Source organism: Micromesistius poutassou, assembly GCF_964030765.1.
Source record: "Micromesistius poutassou genome assembly, chromosome: 9".
NCBI classification, from domain to species: Eukaryota; Metazoa; Chordata; class Actinopteri; order Gadiformes; family Gadidae; genus Micromesistius; species Micromesistius poutassou.
This window is the reverse complement of record NC_140279.1, coordinates 18645667-18669371: the sequence shown is the minus strand read 5'-3', so window position 1 is coordinate 18669371 and position 23705 is coordinate 18645667. Positions and strand designations below refer to the sequence as shown.

Here is a 23705-nt window from a genome sequence, read left to right as displayed (position 1 = left end):
CAATCACACTCACGCCCGGTGGCGCGTCACGGGACCTTGAACCGACGCGGAGCCCGCCCTGAAGAAGGATTCTAGAGTCTGCGAGAGGTGAGAACACATGTTGCTATAGAAACACAGGGCGACTCCACCTTAGCATGTTAGACGGATGAGTGGGGAGGAAAACAAAGAGAAGCGTGGTGGAGGTGGTGGAGGTGGTGGTGATGGTGGTGATGGTAGTAGTGGTGGTGGTGGTGGTGGTTGTGGTGGTGATGGTGGTGATGGTAGTAGTGGTGGTGGTGGTGATGGTGGTGGTAGTGGTGGTGGTGGTTGTGGTGGTAGTGGTGGTGGTGGTGGTGATGGTGGGAGGGGTGAGGGATGGGTTTCGACGGTGGAGGGTTAATGAGTTAATGATCAATCAAACCAACAGTCTCTCCTCAGTGACCTCTACCCTCAGAGAGACCCTCTCTGATCCGAGAGGACCCCCCCCTACTCCACCCCTACAGGATTAGTAACGTCTGGCTTCAGTTGGGCCGGCTTACCGTCCGTATCTGAAACGGTGCTCATCTAGTCGGGTCTGAGCACCGAGTAGGCGTTAGCCATGGGAGGAGTCAGCACAAAACCAGGGCTACTCAACGGACTACCGGAAACAACACAGCAGTCAAACAGTCATTAAGGTCAACATCACAGTCACATCACATCGCAGTACCACCACTACCACCTCTGTACAGCCACCAGACCACGCTCTCCTCCTCACAGCATGAGGCGTTTCCTAGGATTCACTTCTACAAAAATGATATTCGATTATTTTAAATATATATATATATATTTATCTGTGCACCTGATAGAAAATTACATGTATGATATTTGTCTTGGATAGAACAGAACCCCTTTGAAGACGAGGGGGCCCGCTCGGTCACAAGTCACAGTGGTCTTGACGTCAGACTCAAGCGTCCCTTAACCCTTAACCCTTAAGCTCGACTGAGGAGCCTGACCCACCACCCCGGGTGGGAGACGGACTCCTAGATGGACACAGGCTTCATGGAGCCAGAGAGATGTCCCCCCCTGTCCTCCAAACCACCCCAGGACAGAGGGGGTTACAGACGGAGGGGAGCTCCACCTTCTTCACCAGCTAAAGCTCTAAATCCTTACTCTTTCTTTGCTCTTATTTCTTCAGCTGTCACCATCGCCTTACTCCTCAGTGAGGCCAAAGACAACCGTTTTAAGAGCTGGTAAGTGGGGGGGCCCAGACTGGGTACGTGGGGGGACTTTAAAGAGGACACTGAATAATCAAACGGTCACTCTGGCTGAGAGCACTCCCCATGTGCTGCATCGTCAGAGTGTGGTCCGCATCATGATGTCTGCTGGGCCGCTGGGCTCAGCTTAAACACCACAATCAGAAGGATGCTCGCCCGCCCGCTCGTTCGCCCGATGGAAACCCGTTTTGCGATGCGTCGCCGGGACTCGTGTAGCACCGACACCAGGAAACAAAACATGCTACGTTTTCCGACAAGACTCAAGAGCTCACTGGCCCACGTTAAAGTTGACGTGAATAATTAAATTTGGATAAGTCAACAGCATTATGCAAAATACAGACACGGACAGGCAGAGGGCACACGGGAAGAAAGGCAAGGTGGACGGACACAGACCAGTGCAGCTTAGCGAGCTTAGCGCGGGCACAGGTACATACAGGGCGGCTTTGTATACAAAATACCAAAAAGGCGACAGCAGCCCTCATGCAACAAGACAGAGTCGGAGTCGGGGGTAATGCTGTGTTGGTCTCTAACCCGTGGAGCAATTCTGAGCCCTGGCTCTTCTGACCATTGGAAATAGAAACAGCATTTGTCTGAACACACATTATCGGGTTTGCAACAAAGACCCCCTCTCAGAGATATCGCCTCTCATCTGGAGCACATTTAAGGCTTCAGGATCCAGTAGGAAACAAAGATCCAGGGAACAGCAGAAGAGACCTAATGATCTCCCTCCTTTCCAGAGCCTTCTCTGTGGTCTCCTGTACAATAGCAGAGACCGGGTATATACAAAGACATTTTGTAATTCAGGCTACACGACTCTGCACCCCAGTATAATAATATCCCACTATTTGAATATTTTCTTGTCAGACTCTGACTGCCTAATATTCAGCTTCAAAGTCAGTTCTGAAATATATACCAGAGATATACGACTTGTCTATAGTTGTAAATACGCTTGCTATATAGATCCTCTTCCAGTCGTCAGGCATGTTATATAGTACTGGGGGATATATAACTGTGTATAATATATATAAATAGATTTATATATATATATATGTGTGTATATCTATCCCCCTCCCCCTATGGCAGTATCCTAGCATTTTTAAGGCAATGAGTACTTCATTAGAATCAAATCAAAGGTATGTCATTAAAACAAAACAAAAGTTCTTAATTAAAACCAAACAGAGAGGAAATAAGCTTATTGATGACAGACAGACGTGAGAGTAGGAAGATAGGACGGATAACACTCAACCACCAATCAGAGGCAGCCGTCTCTGTGATAGGTCGAGACCGAACCCAATCCAAACTACTTGTGATCCCACTTCTCCTTCAGCCTCGGTGGGAGCAGGATGGCTCCGTGAGCACATTTGAGACGATTCAATCGGGTGCTTTTGCCTTGCGCCGGGGACAAACAGATCCATAAGGCTCTTAATCTACTTCACCGGATAATGCCCTTAGAGGAAAACGACGCCGGGGGGGACAAAAGAGCGATCACCGCCAGTGTCTGCTAATACTTCTGTGTTATCCCATCGACGCGACCACCGGCCCATAAATAATAAAAAAGGCATGAATGTTAAAAGCAGGGTTGTGAAGCTGCGCTCCCTGCAGCACAGAGAGGCCGAGGAGAGAGGAGGGACTCGGGGCCCCCAGACGGACCAGTGTGAGAGTGTCATTCAGTCGGGGGCTTTGAGAGGACTGTCGTCGTCGTCGTAAAGCACAACGCCTCAGACAGACATGGGAGGAATAATACACCAGTTGGCAGCAGCAGCAGCAGCAGCAGCGTCCCCGCGGCCCGGGGAGAATGTGCTGACTCAGTGTTTGTTCCCAGGTCCTCTGAGAGTCCATTGGCTGCTGCTGCTATCCAATATTGGGGAGGGGGACGGGGGACCCAGAAACTCTGCATCCCCTCTGAGGTCCTGCATGCTGTTTCGTGGGGGCGTGCACGCACGCACGCACACACACACACACACACACACACACACACACACACACACACACACACACACACACACACACACACACACACACACACACACACACACACACACACACACACACACACACACACACACACACACACACACACACACAAAGATGCTACATCTTTATGAGCGGGGTCTGATCAATGTTCCCCGTCCCAATGTGATGTTGGGATTATTGATTAGCTAGCAGGGAAAAGAAAAGCGCATTGTGGTGGATATTCAGACGCCCTTGGGTGCCCCGGGGGATTCAGAAAGGGCGACACTGTGACACCAGAAGAGCTGACGGGGCTGTCCGACCGGGGCTCGGAGACAGAGAGCTGAGCAGAGGTATCCATCATCACAGAGAGGGTCTACATCACAGCGAGAGAGCATGCAGTAAGAGTGCTACGGTAAACCAGTGGGAGCGTACGGGGTGGCATGCGGCAACCACTCATTCTCTTCCTTCACTGAGCGGCTACAAGATTCACGGACCACGATCAACACATCTCCGGACGAGCCCGTCATCAGCCCATCGATCGGTTCAATCGTTCGTTCTCAGGTGGCTCGTGTGCAGCCTTCCTCTTCGCTGAGAGGTCCTCACACAGACGAGTCATAGAAAGTTCAAGTTAACAGCAGAAGGGAAGACTTATCAGACCCAAAAGTTAAACCCGGGTTGAGAACGTCTTCATCCTCTGTAGAAAGTGTAAAGTGCATCCAGGAGTTTACAGTTTGGACAGACCGGACAGAACCTCAGACGTACGACAACAGAATCCATACAGAGACAAAAGATCTCTACAAGTAGATCCGAACACAAACCATACACTGACGAACGGGAGGCCAGACGGCGTCAGAGCCAACAGCAAACACATGCCACGATGCAAACCTGCACGGAGCCGGGACTCAGAGTGCTGTGAAGCGGACCACAGGTGGATCACGATGCAGATCAATCGTTTAAAGTCCAATGGACGCGTGGAACCCTCGACCGGGTCCACACAGAGAGCAGCGCAGGTACATTCTACAGACCACCCTCTGTGACCGGTGGTGGTCATTGCAGTTGGAGATCCGCAGTCCGATTGGCTGAGGAGATAATATGCACACCAACCTCTGAGCCATAATCAGGGGAGGTGCTTAGACCAACCCCATCAATGATATCGTACGAAACGGCCAACCATCGCTCACAACTATTAAAATAGTTGTCAGTGGGCAAAAACCGTCATGGTTTGCTCGAGCCGTGTCCAGAGAACACCTTCACCCCACACCCTGAAGGCTGGCCTCCACCTGCTACCCCCTCACCCAGAACCCTCCGGAAACGAGGTGCCATCAAACCGCCGACAGCCGGGGGAGAGAATCCCACCGACGGGGGGAACAAGCAACGAGTTCCGGCCTGCGAGCCGCGCCTCTCCGCAGCTCGTGGGTCGTGGGTCGTGCCTCAAGAGGAGCGAGGGTGAGTAAGGAATTCATCGGCATCACAATCACTATCGTCGGCCATGGTCTCCATGGCCAGGGCCCCGCCCCCGCCGCCGCCGCCGCATCCTCCCCCGCACCTGTTGTTGCTGCTGCTGCTGTGGGCGTCGGCGGTGCAGTGGGTGACGCCAGACGGGCAGGGGCCGCTCATTTGCTCCAGCAGCCGGGCCAGGCGGGTACAGCCGCTCTGCCCATGCTGGTAGCAGCACAGGGACTCCACACAGCTGAGGCCCTGCGTCTGCTGGGCTGATAAAGACTGAGGGACAGAGAGAGGGGAGAGGAGAGAGGTGGAGGAGGAGGAGACGGGTGAGAGGACAGAAGGAGAGATGAGAGAGGAAGACCAGAGGAGGAGGTGGAGGATACGTGTTAGAGGACAGAAGGAGAGATGAGAGAGGAAGACCAGAGGAGGAGGAGGAGGAGGAGGAGGAGGAGGAGGAGGAGGAGACGGGTGAGAGGACAGAAGGAGGAGAGAGGAGAGAGTGGGAGGAGGAGGAGGAGGAGGAGAGAGGGAGACCAGAGGAGGAGGATATGGATGAGAGGACAGAAGGAGCAGAGAGGGGAGAGTGGGAGGGACAGGAGGAGGATTAAGGGAGCGGAGAAGGAGGAAGGTTTAAGTGTAATGGAAGGAGGAGGAGGAGGAGAAGAGGAGACGAGAGAAAAGAAAAAAGGAGGGAAGCATAAAATCAGTATTAGAATCAAACAATGTTACATGTGTGGTGATAAGCCTTCAGGGCCGTGGGTGGCATGCTCAAACACAAACACGGACTGTGCGTCCAACTCAAACTGCAGACGACTGTGATCACAGAACACAAACACAGATGAAACGATGCGACAAACCAAAGAAAAGATGATGATGACTCAAAGCAAAGAGCTTAGATTTGGGTCAGTGTCCAAGATGAGTTATAATGAATTAGTATGACTATGGATAGAATATAGAATTGTTACATTTGGCTTTTTAATCATTCCGGTGTTTGTCAAAGGCAACATTCAGGGAATATATGTAGGCATGTTGTTCAAAGAAGCTTACTTTGGAGTCTTATTTGTCTGCTTAATGTTAGGATTAAAAAAGTATCTAATAACCTTTTGGCTACATGCCTACCTCTTTGCCCTGTGACAGTAGTGCTGTGAACCATTGTAAAGCACTTCAGTCAACAACTGTCCATGTTCACTATGTCCTTACGTTTACTTTCCTATAAAAGAAAAGGCCAGTAACTTTACTTGGAGGACTTCTCAGTAACCTTGCACATTCACAGGCTTATTTCCATGAACACAGCCTCCACGTGATGGATGGTCTTCCATCTATGACGCAGCTCGCACACACACAGGGGCCCAGACCGTCAGACCGGAGCCCAGGCCTGTCTCCGCTTCAGCTCGCTTCCTAGAACTAGGTTACGTCTTACACCTCTATCTCGCTCCAGAGCTACCACTAAATAACACATTCCCGGCCAGCACTGCAGGTAGCGCTATGCAGGAGGAGGCTGCCAGGGGAAGGGAAGGTATCGGGTCCCCCCGAGTTCACCTGAGTCAGCGACTCTGAGGCAGACGGGCAGAGACGGAGACGGAGGGAGAGAAGAGAGGACGAGACAAAAGCAGGGAGGTGCTGAGAAGACGATCGCTGCCTTGAGGCTCAGAGTGCGGGTGATACCTCGACTGTACGGCTGCACTACACAGAGCAGGGTGAGACTACAGATCACTAAATCTGCCCTTGTTGAACCAAGTCCCCCCCGGTCGCACCGTTTGCTCGCTGTTGCACTTTCCTGAAGAGACTTCTAATTAAACAGTTGCCATGTCGACAAACCGCCCCCCCTCCAGAAACTGCAGAAGCAGAACACCTACAAAATCCCGAACATGCATGATTTATCTATATTGATGACTGGTCTAAGGTAAAACAAAATGTAAATTAGTCATAATACGTTTAAGGGGTTTATATTTATTATATAGGTGCAAGCGAGAGACTTTTCAACCGTCGGGGAATGACTGCAGCAGCAGATCAGACTCTGTGGACTCTGTGTGTCGCGAGCAAAGGGGGCGAGAGTTATGGCGGCCCATCCTAAGTTATGGTCTGATAAACATGCAGCCACCCGTATCCCTGGACGACTGCTTTGGCTCCCGGTACACAATCAGTGGAACGGGAGCAGACACTACACCACCACCAATCAACGGTGAGTTAGGACCGCGACACTGAGCCCAGCCGTTAAGAGGATTCAATCACAGCGTTTATGAGCCAGAGCAAACACAAACGGTCAACATATTGGTCCATGGATTTCTAGTATTGGTTTTGTCTCGGGATGGGTAACCGCTTCAGGGCTGAATCATTACGGACGTACTATCGATAAGGTCAGACGTACCCGGTGCTGATATCGTATGAGAGAAATGAAGGGAATCTTTTTTTCTATGAATTTAGGCTAAATCAACGATGTAATGTTTAGATCGGGCTACTCCCCAAACCATGATGGAAGTGGCACTGTGGCTCCAGACTACAAAGCAGTATGGATAAGAGTAGAAGCATGGCTAAGATCTTAACTATACCCATCCCTGGTTTTAGCTGACAACTAGTGTTTATTGAGGAATTAAAACCGTGTGTAATTCACAGCTAGGGCTAAAGAATTCACAGAATTCAGTTATTTTGTTTTGGTGCAATGCCGTTTGAATTTTCACCAATAACAATAGATCATGGCTGGCTTACTAGGCAGGTAAATTCATACAAATCCATTATCGCACATTGTTAACAAACTGCTTTGTTAAACGGTTGTAGGACATGATGACACAATAGTGTTAGTCAAATGTTTAAAGCATCCCAAAATACAGATGAATGCTGAAAGAAACATACAAGGAGAACTAAAGACGGAAAAAACAAATGAAAATAATAACACAAAAAGACCAAAAGGACCAATATGTAAACACGTGTAAGACACCAAAGAGCAGCTCAGACAAAAGCAGTGGAGGACATGGAGGACATGGAAGACATGGAGGCCAGCAGACCAACAGCAGCACGTCCTCCAAGCTCTGATAAAGGACATCAAGGCAAAGGAGAGGGACCGCGGGGACACAGCGTGGAGGCAGGGTGATGGAGGGAGGGAGGTGGAGGCAGGGTGATGGAGGGAGGTGATGGAGGGAGGTGTTGGGTTAAACAAGGAGGGACATGTTGGTGCTGGGGAACCAGCTTAAGAAAGGAATGCTGGGCAGCACGCAAGGCCACCTCGGGACCGAGCCAGGGACCACAACATGACTACAGGCAGCAGAGCATCAGGCTTCATTTAACACCATCAACTCAAAAAAATAAAAACATGAATTCATGAAGTTAGGATGGGTCATTCTCAAGGAACAAAAACAGGGAGGCTGGTGACAACAAAGTGACACAGGATAGTGGTCAGATAGAGCACTGGGTTTTGGCGCAGCGCCTTTCTGTTGCATCCATAACATAGACAAGATGCTTAAGCACTGGTGGTGCTGGTGCTTGGGGTGGTGGTGGTGGTGGGGGGGGGGGGGGGTCGATGAGGACACAGCGGGGGGGGTAGCGGTGATAGCGGTGGAGCTGATGGTACTACCTAGGGGAGCAGGGGTCGGGGCCGGGGGCGGCACGGGGAGGGTAAGAAGCTAGCAGGTGCCAATTGCCCTCCCCAGGGCTCCGCTGGGCTTTAGCAGGGTCATATTCTGGGCCGACTGGGAGCTCATCCTCTTCCATCTGAGGGGCACAAGACACTAGCTGTCAGCCCCCGTCAAGAGGACCGCTGCTGCTGCTGCTGCTGCTTGCTGCGGCCGAGTGGCCAGGCTCGCTAATCATTGAGTGAGAGGCTTCAATCATTGGTTAGTCAGCAAGCCGGTCAGTGTGGTCGATGCAAAAGAAAAGAAGGATAAGTGTCTCTCTCGACGGCCTGCCGGTTAGGTTTGTGAAAGTATGCGAGCAGAACAACCAGTGCCAAAGCAGTTCAGTGTGTAGATTAGGTATACAGTTAATCATCCCCAAGCCCTTCTATCTACACAGTGTGCATTCACAGGGCAGAGTACTGTGCAAAGAACAACCAGAAATAGGACTGGTTTTCCATTTTTTTTTTAAAGCCGTCCTCCAGTGACATTGCTAAGATTGTAAAAGATCAAACAATTAACAAAAAAAAAAAACGAATGTTTGCCATTTAACGTAAAAACGGCCGGCGGCCTGACGGAGTTACGTCTCGTTCCGTAGTGAGAGGATGTTCCTCTGCTTTGGGTTGCCAGGTGTTAATGAGAAACTCCTGAATGCCTAACGGCTCTAATCGGAACGTGGAGATGAGGTCAGTGGAGGAGCGGCTATTTCCATTTCCCAGCAGGAGAGGAGACGGGTTCAGACTCTAACAGAGCAGCAGCAAAGCCATTTCAGCTTCAGCCGTCGAAACGAGCAGAGAACCAAACGGCCACAGGAAACGGGTTCCTCATGGGACAGGACGGCTGCTAAATGGCGCGGAGGCAAAATCCACGAGTGTTAATTAACCTCGTCTGGACCTCTGGTGGGTCTCGTGGCCGTCAAGACGCACACAAGACCCCCCGGGACCCAGAGGCAACTTTTGAGATGACCTCATCCCTGATTGACGAATTTGCATAAATACTGGAATGGAAAAACCAACTCTTTCAGTGCACCTGAATACATTAACAAATCATGACCTTTTAATGCACTCAGAGACCAGGAAGTTTGTGCTGTTGGTAGGTCTAGGTCCTGTCTGCATAATGTATAACCATGGTCAAAAGACTACTGCAATCCATGAAATGGCGTTTGGTTTTTCTGTTCATTTTTGGCTTAAGTTTGCATAAAATGTAACTTAAAATGTCAAACACATCCTTTTATTTAAATTAAATCTGTTCCGTGCCCTTACTTCGATGGGCTTCTTGAGTCACCCACTAATAGCGCCATAAGCTGCAGAAGAGGCTTGCCACAACGAAAAACCAGCTCAGAAGGTTTAAAGATGCAAGCACAGGCCTGGCAGAACCAATCCCCCATCAGGGTCATTCACACAGGTTACTCTGATGACTGGTTCAAATGTTTTCATTGCGTTGAAAATAAATCAACCATTCAGCGTCGATGATCACAGTAACATATGGGGAAAATGTTCTATTTTTTTATTTGGCGAAGCTGCACCTTAATCAATTGGCACTTTAGTTAAAGATATTGTCATTCATTGTTTGACACAACAGACTGGAAGCCACTGTTGCCAAGTTATGGCAAACGCAAGCCAAGCTAGCTCTATTGAAGCATATTCGTCCTATCCAGCCCATGATCTCGCCGCCATGTTAAGGTACACTTTACAGCAGCCTATCATTATCTACTGGCCAATCATCACTACCTAGAACAAGGCTGATCCCAGCAACACATGCACTACAATGTCAGACCACAGCCTACAGAGAGACATAGAGGCCGGTGAGACCAGGGGCAGAGTGCGGCGGCGGTGGGGAAGGTCTTGACGGTAAAGACCTGAGTGGCAGCGGTAGGCGGGGCACATTGCACCATGCTAGAGGATGGGGTGGTGACTGTGGTGACCGATGGGGTGAGGGTATTTACCATGCTACAGTGAGCTTGGTAGGATCCGCTATCCGTTGAAACATGGCTTGGGGACACATTACTGAAGGCTCACCCAGGGACAATGGGATTGGATATCAGGACAGCAGGAGGGGCAGGTGGATCAGGTGCAGCTGGCCCATGCAGCGATCATGTATGTGGCATGCCAGTCCGACCGTGACCAGATGCAGAGCTAGCCGAAGTGGCTATGAGCCTCGCATTTGGTGATCGGTGAGATTTGAGGAATACAGGTAGAGGACAATGTAATAATGTGGTCAGCACTGTTGTTATATTGTTCCCCTCAACCAGGACCTGTTATTCCAAGTCCTCGGTGACGTGATGACTGCCACAGAACCGCATCAGTCTAGATTCACTCTTGTTTCAAAATTGCTTTCATTCATTCTGCCATGTCGGTGTTTCATGCAGGGCGAGATGTAAATCATGGTGCGGGAGGCATAAGCAATGAAGTCGGCTCTCAAGGCAATGTCAATAGTTCAACTTACCGCTTGAAACCCAGACATGCAATAATGGCAGTGACTCATGCGTCATATCTCAAGTTCACTGATGGATAATAAAGAGGGGTGGCTTGCCGGCAACGGGAGGGTTGAGAGAGTCTGGGAAGTGAAAGAATTCTCGGCACCCTCTCAATGCCGTAGCTTCCCCGCTATCAGAAGGGTTGATCAGGGCATGCACACAGAGACAGCCCCTGTTTATATACGGGAACACGTATACACACATGTTCCCGTATATACCCAGACATCTTACTATACAGTGTACGGGTGTATGCATACAGGTCTAAACTAAAACCGCAAGAGTGCATTAATGAAAGGAGAATTAGGGACGTATGCAAGACGAATCAGACTGTTGGCTGGAGTCACACAGGAGGAGAACATTGCAGTGTGCAGCTACTTCTTGTCCAGAAGGTTAACCATGGGACACTCTCCTGTGCGAGTCCAGCAGGTCTGCAAGGCTGCATGGTGCCAGTATTTGGGTCTCCGCATGACGGACGCATGGACGAGAGGCCAGACTTGGGATCACGGCATTTTCATTTGCACTGTTAAACCTGTACTATGCAACTCTTCTTCTGCTATTTACTCCGTATGAAATCTGAACTAGAAAGCTTCTCAAGGATAAAACGTCCCCTTCCACGAGTCATTCAATCCAGGGAAGTTATTTCCATAAATCGTTAAAGTTTGCTAACGTGAAATCGAACGCATTCCACGTTGAAGCATTCATAAAAGAAGAAGGAAGAACACAACTCATAGTGTGCGGCGTTGTGTGTGTGGCAGTGTACCAAGCAGTATTTCTACTTCATGAGAGTGCACTGCAGAGGGGGGGCAAGAGACGCATATTCTAAGCCTCGTTAATCAAGGACATTTAGATCATTTCTGGTAACAAACGGTCCGGATAGAATTAAAGGGTAAGATAGGTTTATAAAACAAACCAAGTGTATATAATAAGATATATAGTATATATGAGTATATAACTATACATAATAACACACGATAACACATGGTTACGTGCCACATAACGTGGATACTATTCCTTGAACACTAGTTTCGAGAGACCACCCCCACAATGCCAATCCTACAAAGTGAAATACAGTTAATGTCCTGTTCTTCTTTTATGAATGTCTGAGCAGAAGGCACTCTGGCTCTATTGGTATTCCACAGGCCGTCCCACGACTGCCTCCGCCTCATCTCATCTACCTAATCTTGCCCAGCTGGGTCTTGGCTCGCGAGAGAGGCTGCAGAGCGATGAAGTCATCCTCTATGACCACGCGGTTGGCGTACATCTACACACACAGGGACAGGAAACAGGAGAGCAGAGAGCACACCCACACACACAGAGACACAACATGCACACGTAGACACAAGTACAGGGAGGAAGGGTCAAAACAAAGAGTGTGTGCAAGCGCCCACACACACACACACACACACACACACACACACACACACACACACACACACACACACACACACACACACACACACACACACACACACACACACACACACACACACACACACACACACACACACACAAAAACAGGATGAAGGTTAAAGCAGAAACAACAAACACCACAGACAAAGTTAAAAAGTAGGAAAGTTATTATTTCTATTCTAGAGGAAGGAGAAGCTGGAAAAGGAGGAAATGATCTCATTTTACTGCACTACATGGCCGTGTGTGTTCTCAGTTCTCACGGGTGTAAGGCACCCCAGGGCGTCAGTGATCAGCAGGGAGCCACAGTGAGGGTGGGACTTATTCACCAAACTATTCCTGGAAGCCAGAGGCCACTTCTTAGAGAAAGGGGCTTTGTTAAAGTTATCGATGTTACAGTGTGTCAAAACCCTTTTCACCTCACCTTCCCCGTTGTATTTCTATATGCTGGTTAATAAAACACTTTTCACCTCATCTTCCCCGTTGTATTTCTATATGCTGGTTAATAAAACACTTTTCACCTCACCTTCCCCGTTGTATTTCTATATGCTGGTTAATAAAACACTTTTTACCTCACCTTCCCCGTTGTATTTCTATACGCTGGTTAATAAAACACTTTTTACCTCAACTTCCCCGTTGTATTTCTATATGCTGGTTAATAAATCACTTTTTAAATTGGTGCTTCAACGCGGTCGTACTGAACTTGGTGTTCATGTAGGGAGTGTTGCTTGGAATGATACATAAAGAAATGCACTATCGTCACATTGAAAAGTTAAACTCTAACATTATAGGATATCCTTTATACTATACTACAATAACATGGCCGTTGACATGACCTCAGCCCTGAACATAGTAACTGAATTTAATTGAATTGTTTATTGACGCACATCAGCTATCTCATCCACAGACGAGTGCTGTTCTACCTAGGGCTGGGCGATTAATCTAATTTTGATCGCGATTTCGATTTCAGAGTGAAACGATCACCAAACTAATATAATCGAGTTGAAACGATTTAATTATTTTTTTTTTTTATAGAAATTGCAGAACAGCTGGATTCATATCTGGACTTTATTTTCTATTTCTATTTGACCATTCTGTGTATATTTTTAAGGGGAAATTTCGAAGTTCTCATTTACAAGTGTTTTTTTTGGAGAGAAATTATGAATAAATGCATCATGTTTTCAAACTCAAAAATAATCGTTTGAATAATCGAGATTTCAATATTGACCAAAATAATCGTGATTATGATTTTTTCCATAATCAAGCAGCCCTAGTTCTACCTGTGGTCAAAATTACAAATTGCATTGTCATTTTTAGACAAATCTACCCATCCCAGACACCCCCCCCCCCCCCCCCCCCCCGTCTCCACCCCGTACCTGGCTCTTCTGGGTGCCAGTGGGGTGCAGGTGCCGGTAGAGGACCTTCTTCAGCATGTCCGGGAACAGACAGGTGACGATGATGATGATGATGGTGAACCAGGCCGAGCCGCTGGACAGGAGCTGGACGAAGACGAAGTACATGTCCTGGGTCTGGACGAAGGGCCTGTGGGCAGGAGGAGGGTTAGGGGAGGAAGAGACAACACACAGAACCACCTGTTTACTACTTACTTTATTTCATTATTTATTTTTGTCTATTATCTATTAATGCTGCTACATATTTTTACCTATTTAATGTTAAATGAATGTTATAATGTTCCTCTACTTCGTATTACTTACTTTATTTTATTTTTATTTTATTATTTATTTTTGTTATCTATTAATGCTGCTACATATTTTTACCTTTTTTTTTTTTACACACATTTCTACGATGACTTATCTTTGTTTTACCTTATCTTATCTTATCTTTGCTGCTATGTGGCTGTTGTCGGAAGCAAGCCGAAGAGTCTTACTCTGTACTTAACTCTGACTCTAATGTATATAATTTACTCTGGGTCAGTATAAGAGTATACTATACTACACTAGAGTAGTCATTAACTCACGGGTTTAGCTCACTTACTGCGTTTTACAACCATGCATCAGTGACCTTCATGACTTCATGTGTTCACCATGTATACCCTCTGTGCCCTCGTGTACAAAGGCCTCTCAGTGCGGCCGTGTGATCAACGATGACCCCCGCTTCCCTCCTCACCGTGATCAACTGACAATGCCCTGCCTTTGAGACATCAACACAACCCGACGCTGGTCTTTGTGGTTCTCACCAGATGATGCCTCCGTAGAAGAGCGAGAAGATGAAGTAGAAGGTGATGGAACCCCAGGTCACAAAGTGGTTCATCCACGTCCAGTAATGGGTCTCCAAGGCCAGCTGCACACACACGCACACACACACACACACACACACACACACACACACACACACACACACACACACACACACACACACACACACACACACACACACACACACACACACACACACACACACATACAGTGAAAACTTTCCGTCCCACCATTACTGACTTCTCCATTAACTGTTCATTGCTCATGATAATAACACTATCTATTAACTTCATTGCTCCTGATGAGGTCAGCCTCGTTATATTTTAGCCAGGCCACCATCAGCAAAGTGATTGTTGTCCTGTCCAGATAGTGGAGGGTGGACTGAGAGAACAGCGTGCGATTCATTGAGGATTGGCTCGGGGACAACAGGGGGTCTGGTCCAACGGTGTGTTGCCTCATGTGAACACACTATGTACCTGTAGTGTCACAGTGATGACCATGACCGTGTAGACCAGCGTTCCAAAGGTCCAGTTTCCAAACATCTGAAAACAGAAACACAACTGTCAGGAAAATGACACAACAATAACATGAGAACACAACGTTAATCAGCACAATGCTAACATATAAACAGATATATATATATATATATATATATATATATATATATATATGAATTGGTCAAAGTTCATAAACATTTGTGTATAGTAGACGGAGCAAATCAAACTAAATTAGCCTCCAGGTGTAGGAGATTTTTTCCAGATTTCTTTTTTTGGAATACTTTAAAAAGGACAGATGAGGATAATGCTTAAACTATTAAAGGACTATCAAACTGTTGCTGAACATTAAAGGATGGTTGAAACAACATGCAGAATCTTTGGCAACGGCTAAAAGATGAAGAGATAATCACGAGTGAAAAAGTTAAATGGACGAAATGTAGACTACTCTGAAACCGTGGACACATGCACTGAACCACTCTGCTTACCAGCTGCTTGTTAGCCCGCAAGATCTGAAGACATGCACAGCGTGAAAAGAATAGAAGGAAAAAGGAAATAAAGACAGATGGAAAGAAAACCAGCCAGAGAAAGCAACCACACACAGTGAGTCGTTGTTTTTAGTTTGGGAAATCCAGATACCACAAAACCAAGGGACCAAGGGAGAGAGAGAGAGAGAGAGAGAGAGAGAGAGAGAGAGAGAGAGAGAGAGAGAGAGAGAGAGAGAGAGAGAGAGAGAGAGAGAGAGAGAGAGAGAGAGAGAGAGAGAGAGAGAGAGAGAGAGAGAGAGAGAGAGAGAGAGAGAGAGAGAACACACATTGACTGACATGAAGATGGGCAGAGACAGGTTAAACACAGTCCTAAAGTGCGATTGGCTGCTTGTGAGACAGCGGTGGAGCAGGGCATCAGAAGGAGGGAGAAAGAAGAGGGAGACAGGAGAGGCTGATAGAGAGATGCACAGGGGGGGTGGGAAACAATCAATGAGAAGACAGGCAGGAAGACAAGAAAGGCATCGAGCCCAATTCAATGACTGGCGATAGAGATTTGAACAGCACATTCATAGCCAGTCCAAAGAAATCACAGACACAGATACAGATACGCACAAACACGACACAAACACTTGTACAGACGTGATGTTGACTTGCATTGTGCCCACAGCGTTCTGAGACTCATATTGACAGTGAAGAATTGTTCCCAAAATGTTATCACAGCTTTTTCATACATTTCCGTCTGAAAAAAGTATATTCTTTACCATCTCAAGACACACGCCAAGAGACACACAGACACACACACACACAGCAAAATAGGGGGATGTCCGGAAGAATTAGATATGAAAATTAAACCTTAGTTCCTCCACTGGCGTTGCATGCCACACATGCTGAGAACTAGAGTACAATGGATGGGCTACTCATGACAAGTCCCTTTATGTTATAAAACCAATAGCTTCTTGACACAGCTTGAGGCTTGATTGCACAAAGAGAGAAAGACGGTACACAAGGTTTTTCCAAGTGACATGCTGTGAGGTCAGTGGCTGGCACTGAACAGTCAAATCCAGATTTACATAAATATAATATTCCCATACATATATATATAATCAATTATAGCTTACAAGGAAAGGAACAAATTTTGTGTTTCATAAAGTAAAATGTCCAAATAATGCTGGAAAATACCCAGGGCTGTCCGAATACATCATTTCAAGCTTCAAATAGGAGTTTCCTTTCTTATTCGAAAAGGAATTTAATTTGAAAGTACACCATAAATAAAAGTAGAAGGTACATTCATACTGTGTGTACCTGTCCCTGGCCGGGTCGGAGCTGGCTGAGCCCACTGCTGCAGAATCACGATTTTACCAACTTATCGTTTTTCTCTTTCAGTCTTACTTTTGATAACGCAAAAAGCGAAACTACAACATCCTACCGTACCAACAAATATCCAGAATTATTTTTTGGGTTGCACCACTAAAAGACACACACACACACACACACACACACACACACACACACACACACACACACACACACACACACACACACACACACACACACACACACACACACACACACACACACACACACACACACCTGTCCGTTGCCCATGAGGCTGGTGTCCTCTCCAATCAGAGCATAGGAGCCGAAGAAGAAGATGAAGGCATGACAGAATCCCAGCAGCGTCCAGTAGAGAAAGGTCCGGAAGGAGAGCAGAGAGTTCCTGCTGATGTCCCTGTGGGGGGATGAGATAACACAGCATAATAGAAATATTCTTTATACTCGCGCAGCCTGATGTTCAGGTAAATCATGCATATCTGTAGCCTGGAGATCCAGAGCCACATCTAGAAAGCTGTGGGGTCTGGCAACGAGTCATGAAAACGGCCCAACTCGAGGGGCGGCACCCAGCATGCATTTGAAAATATCACTGCACGCAATTGGATAACACTGCGACCAATCAGAAGAATACAAGGGGTGACGTATCCAGACCAGCAGCGCTAACCAATAGATAAGACTCTCGCCATATCAGGTCGGTAAAACAGCAACGCTTTTGGCCCCGCCTATATCAGATACACCGATGTGATTGGTTAATGTTCCGGGCCAGGGGCATCGGGGAGTGAGTATGTTGCTCGTTCCCAGAGTGACTCGCTGAGCGAATTCAAATTGTGCTCTCGCGAGAACTCTGGATTTCCAGGGTAGCATATCTGACCTTTAGACCATAAAAAGTACAACAGAAATATGAACGTATGAAATAAAATGCAGCCGCAAAGTGCAAAGTTATCGTCTTCGTGTGGAATAACATAAAGCTAATTAAGCTTTTGGGTTTGGCCCCGGGTTCCCGCGGGCTGCTCCTGACCTGTACAGGGCCGGTTTAGTCTGCAGAACGTGGGGGTGCACCAGCTGCTCAAACAGGCTGTACACCAGGATGGGCAGGGAGGTGAAGAAGATGTTGTACAGCGTCAGGTACGCCCCGTCGTACAGGGTCTGCAAACAGAAGTTTGTTAGAACCCTGCTTTGTGAGAACCCGCCACGAAGCGGTTAAGGTTAGGGTTAAGAAAGTATTATGTTGGTTCTAACACAGGGGGGGGGGGGGAAGGATTCATGTGCACAGCAAACTATTCCTTTTAACTAGACATGCTATCATGGTTTGAACCTTCGTGAAAAACCCCTCAAATGATCAGCGACTGAAGCCGACTCAAGCTGTGACTCCTGCAGCATCGAGCAGACATTGATGTGAAATGATTTGTGAAGAGGCATGAAAAACAATGGATGCAAAGACAGACAGACAGACAGACAGACAGACAGACAGACAGACAGACACAGACAGAGGGACTTACTTGTTGTGAAAACAGACAGAAGAACTGGTATAAAAACTGTGGTGTGATAAAACACACATTCTAGAAAAAGAGACAGTGAGAGAGAGAGACAGAATGACAAAAACAGATTACACATCATTCAGGCAGTGGAGGACCAATACATCCTTGATTGCAAAGTTACTTTGGCTCTGTTCACACTGAAAGCTTCAGTGCTCAATTCCTAGTTATTGCTCAGATTTTGAGCTGCGCTGTGGCTTTTTAGTTTGGCTGGATACATTATTTATTAGGGATGTGAATAACTCAAATTTTTCATGGTCGAATAATCAGTGGGTGGTATGAACGAATGATCGATTATTCGATGTGTGCCGACATTCACAAAGGCAGCCATGGATCATCGGCAAGAAATCACTTAATATCTTAAACGTAAAAAAAACTAACTTTAACAGTGATCAGTGTTTGTGTTGTATGCATATATATTAATATTTATGCTCGTGTATTGTGTGTATTGTTTTTCTGTACATGGTTAATAATAATAAAAAAAACTAATAGTGCTACAGAACCAACATTAGTTCCGTCCGTTAAGTCTTGTTTATTTGAATGGGAAAAAATGTTAACGGTCCAAATGTTAAAAATCGACTTTGACCCTCAGGAACGAATAATCGAATAATCGAATAATCAAATATTTTGACCCATCCCTATTATAGAATGCAGCCGGTATCAGATCCAGTGTGAACTTTTCTCCGACCAACATGTGCAGAATAACACTAACCACCAGGCCCCACGCAGCACGCTGCCGTACGGAGGGACACACGGAGGCCACTGAAGTCAGCGTTTACTGTCAGTGATGAGCTGATGGCAGTGGAAGCAAGCGAACGTGTGAGAAGAGGCCATAAAGACGGCTTAGTGCAGGGAAACGGCTGCAGGTTTGGTCCTGACTTGTGTGCGGTTGCAGCGTTGGAGCCAGGAGTGGTGGGGATGTGTGAACGGCTACACAACTAAAACTAGACCTCAACTAACTCAAAGAGGCTACGGGGTGAGCTACCTGAGCCACTGTGCCTGCTGAGCATTACCTTGTAAAAAAAGTACTGTACAAGATGAGCTATTCGTATGTAGTAGAAGTGGCCGTGGACCAGCAGCAGTTTGGACAGGAACTTAAACCGGGCGATTGCATAGTCGCTGTTTCTCACGGCCTGGCGTCCCTCCTTCCCCATGATGCCTGAGGGAGAGACATGCACGTCACACACTTTACACTGCGTTTACGTTCCATCCACAGACTCGTGTGTGTTGAATGCGTGTGTGTGTGTTGGCGTTTATTATGCACGCATACCTATTCCCACGTGGGCTTCCTGGATCATGCTGACATCGTTGGCTCCGTCTCCGATGGCCAATGTGATGGGCCTCTCCGGGGACGTCTTGAACAGATGCACCACCTGAACACCGCATGGAACAAGGACTAAATATTACCTTTTGACCCTCGACTCAAATGTGGAGCAAAGGCCAAACGTGACCTTTAAAGAAAACAAGCAAAGCACTGAATAATTAAAGATATAATTTAATAATAATATAATAATAATAATAATATAATAATAATTTAATAATATAATTTAATAATTAAACTAAAGACGGATCAAATCAGTGCAACTGTGACATCTCAGAATACACTCTGTCCTAACATCCAGTGCACCCCTACGACACGTGCTGTTCCATTCTAGAGGATATGAATCACGCTCTTTGACCTTTGACCCCGTGACCTCATGCAAACACAAGTGAGTGTTTCCTGGAGTTCCGACGGAGACGTCGGGGGGTCGGTCGGGCCTCCCCTCACCTTGGCCTTCTGCAGCGGGGCCATGCGGCAGCACAGGACGGCCGAGCAGTTCTTGCACACGTCCATGAAGAGCTTCTCGTGCTGCCGCAGCGCCAGGGACAGGCTGGCCCCGTCCACCACCAGGCCGTGCTGGATGACGTGGTCCTCCTTGATCCTGGGGAGGGAGGGAGGGAGGGAGTGAGAGAAGGGGATCCATCAGACAGGTCATAAGTGGGCGGCATGGGGCTCAGGAGGTAGTGCGGGTTGGCTGGTAACCGGAAGGTCGCTGGTTCGATCCCTGGCTCCTCCTCCTAGAGGAGTGTGGAGGTGGCCCTGAGCGAGACGCCCTCACCCTGACTGCTCCTGACCAGCTGGCTGTCGCCCTGCGTGGTCGACTCCGCCGTCGGTGTGTGAATGTGTGGGTGAACGGTTGTAGGTCGCTTTGGATAAAAGCGTCAGCAAAATCCCCAAAGTGTAAATGTAGTGTGAAGGGGGAGGGAGGAGAGACGTGTGGGCACGAGGGAGAACTAAATGTACAGGGTGGAAAATCAAAGTCCAAACGGACAGGGAGGGCCAACGGGTCATCAGTGGGAAGTCAGAGATAGGATACCAAAAGAGACGGAGGGAAACACGGACACAAGAAAACTGAAGAAAGGAAAGGAAAACAAGACGGTAAGACACCCCCCCCCCCTTCTAGACGAAGAAGAGACAGAGACTAACGAGCGCCGTGTAGGAGTGGGCCATCATGTACACTTCTGCACAGGGCTCATTAGTCTCTCGGGATCTTCTTTTTTTTTTTTTTAAAGAAATCGATGCCGTCGCCATAGCAACGAGTCTCATGCCTCCACCTTGGTAATGACTCATGGGAATCACCACGGTTACCACAGAGAACAACCAATCGCTCCGGGGCCTCGGGGGGGGGGGGGGGGGTGCTCAGACGAGCAGAGACCACCCGCGTAATCACAAAGTGTGCTCCTTACTGCTCCTCACGGCGCCCCTCTCTGCTGACACCTCATGAGGACGCGTTCCCACTCCTCTCTGAACCTCAGAAGGAGGACTTCTCTAACGGAGGACCCCGTTACTTTTGGATTCACTAATGAGTCGCCAAGTTCCAAGCGGGGCAGAACATTTATTATCATTGAGCAAATTAAGGCAGATTTGTGAGAGGATGATTTGAATTGAATTGAACAGGAAGAAACATAATTTCCGACACATCCCCCCCGTCTCACCTCCTGGCCAGCAGGCGGAGCTGCTCCGCACACTCGTTGTCGGTGTGCTGCTGCAGCAGCTCCAGGATGTTCATGGTGCGGTGGAAGTGGCCGCACGACAGGCTGACGCTCACCGCCGTCTCGTGCTTGTCGCCCGTCAGCACCCACACCTTGATGCCGGCCAGCCGCAGGGCCTCGATGGTCTCCTGCACCTTGTCTTGGAGCCTGGACGCGGATAGGGGAGGGGGGCGTTCGATGGAAAAAAAATGGTTTGTGTCTTGAATTCATCACAGAAATACAGAGAGGCTAAAGAGAGAGAGATGAAGCATCATTCACACACACAATATGTGAGCGAGAACGAGAGCGACAGAGACAGAGAGAGAGGTGAACAAACACTGGGCCAGTAGTAAACTGTAGAGTCCGTAAAGGTTTTATCCCCAACGGCGTCTAGACGGGCCACCGTAGAAACACACCGATTCAAACCCATCTGGGGGCTTCCTTCACTGGTACCAGCGGTGCTGTGAGCCTCACTGCAGTGCTGCCCCCCCCCCGTACCTGTCCTCCACGCCCATACCTGTCCTCCACCCCCCGTACCTGTCCTCCACGCCCATACCTGTCCTCCACCCCCCGTACCTGTCCTCCACGCCCGTACCTGTCCTCCACGCCCGTACCTGTCCTCCACCCCCCGTACCTGTCCTCCACCCCCCGTACCTGTCCTCCACGCCCGTACCTGTCCTCCACGCCCGTACCTGTCCTCCACCCCCCGTACCTGTCCTCCTCCACCCCCCGTACCTGTCCTCCACGCCCGTACCTGTCCTCCTCCACCCCCCGTACCTGTCCTCCTCCACGCCCGTACCTGTCCTCCTCCACGCCCGTACCTGTCCTCCACGCCCGTACCTGTCCTCCACCCCCCGTACCTGTCCTCCTCCACGCCCGTACCTGTCCTCCACCCCCCGTACCTGTCCTCCACCCCCCGTACCTGTCCTCCTCCACGCCCGTACCTGTCCTCCACCCCCCGTACCTGTCCTCCACCCCCCGTACCTGTCCTCCACCCCCCGTACCTGTCCTCCACGCCCGTACCTATCCTCCACGCCCATACCTGTCCTCCACCCCCCGTACCTATCCTCCACGCCCATACCTGTCCTCCACCCCCCGTACCTGTCCTCCACGCCCGTACCTATCCTCCACGCCCGTACCTGTCCTCCACCCCCCGTACCTGTCCTCCACGCCCGTACCTGTCCTCCACGCCCGTACCTGTCCTCCAACCCCCAGGCCCCCAGCAGTGCGAGCCGCCCTACCTGTCCTCCCCGCCGTGGCCACCAGCAGTGCGGGCCCCATACCTGTCCTCCACCCCCCCCCCCCCCCCCCCACGGTGGCCCCCAGCACCATGTGGCCCCCCCCCCTGTACCTGTCCTCCACGCCGGTGGCCCCCAGCAGCTGCAGGTCCCTCTCGATGAAGGCGAAGGCCTCCTGCAGCCGCTCCTCCCTCTGCTGCAGGGCGGTGCGCGCCGCGCCCAGCCGCCGCTCCACCTCCGCGTACGACGCCGCGCTGAAGAACCGGCACGCCACCACCAGAGTCCGCAGCCCTTTCTGGGACGAGAGAGAGACAGAGAGAGAGAGACAGAGAGAGAGAGAGAGAGACAGAGAGCGAGAGAGAGAGAGAGACAGAGAGCGAGAGAGAGAGAGAGAGAGAGAGGCAGAGAGAGAGACAGAGACAGAGAGAGAGAGAGAGAGAGAGAGAGAGAGAGAGAGAGAGAGAGAGACATGGGACAGTTGTTATTGTAGAATCATGGGAGAGACTCAAAAAGAGAAAAAGGAAAAGTGTGTTGTGTGAGAAGCAAAAGAAGAGGGTAAGGAGACAGGATTTGGCATAAAAAATTATAAGAAAAAAACTGTAAGCGAGAGAGTTAAGAAATGAGACCAAACAATGAGTTCAGTGTGGTCGTTAATCACAGGACCCGGTCAGGAGGCACTAATCATACACAGAGGACAAGGCGACTGAAACGCTACCCAGAACCAATGACATGGCACTGAGTCTGTGTCTGTGTCTGTGTCTGTGTATGTGTGCGTGCGTGCATGCATGCGTGTGTATGCAATACCGCCGTGGAGGAAACCGTCATAGTCTAGCTGGAACCATGGGAGGCCGAACTAATCATGATATGGTTGTAAAAATGCCATGTGCACCCGCACGCAAAATGATGTGTCAAGGAGCGTCTCAAAAGAGTGTCCACGTCATTCCTCTACAACTTGCACAGGAGACTCCTTCTCCTGTGACTCCTCCTTACAACTCCTTCAGAATCCATTTGTTGTGGTTTTGTTTGGATGCCATTTTCCTGCACAGTAGCTTCCAGACACACAACAAGTGTTTGTTGGCTCCCCATCCGTTTGGCTTCCAAAACGTTGTAACGTACAATAAATTGTACAATAAAACAAAGAAGGGTGCTCGACCTGTTCCCGTCCTCCTGGACTTGAACACAATGCTAAACAAACAATCTTTTTCAGAAATAGAGAATAGGCCATTGAGATATCAGCTCTACTACTTATCCCTATTCATATTGTGCTACGG

At 48.7% G+C, this 23705-nt stretch overlaps 1 protein-coding gene across 2 annotated transcripts in view; it reads right to left on the bottom strand.

The window, feature by feature from the left end:
• The window catches only part of atp11b (ATPase phospholipid transporting 11B), a 45632-nt gene that overhangs the window by 3614 nt on the left and 18313 nt on the right, over window positions 1-23705 (bottom strand). The window contains exons 18-30 of one of the 2 annotated variants that reach the window (XM_084473299.1): window positions 22548-22729; window positions 21161-21364; window positions 19953-20106; window positions 19455-19557; window positions 19198-19343; window positions 18149-18208; window positions 17668-17795; window positions 16908-17046; window positions 14812-14877; window positions 14317-14420; window positions 13496-13661; window positions 4732-4907; window positions 519-616 (exon numbers count right to left, since the gene is read on the bottom strand). In XM_084473299.1, coding sequence (XP_084329425.1) covers window positions 544-616; window positions 4732-4907; window positions 13496-13661; window positions 14317-14420; window positions 14812-14877; window positions 16908-17046; window positions 17668-17795; window positions 18149-18208; window positions 19198-19343; window positions 19455-19557; window positions 19953-20106; window positions 21161-21364; window positions 22548-22729 — 1701 coding nt within the window. In that variant the 3' untranslated portion in view covers window positions 519-543. The remainder of the gene's footprint in view (window positions 1-518; window positions 617-4731; window positions 4908-13495; window positions 13662-14316; window positions 14421-14811; window positions 14878-16907; window positions 17047-17667; window positions 17796-18148; window positions 18209-19197; window positions 19344-19454; window positions 19558-19952; window positions 20107-21160; window positions 21365-22547; window positions 22730-23705) is intronic. The other variant, XM_084473298.1, reaches the window with a different exon arrangement.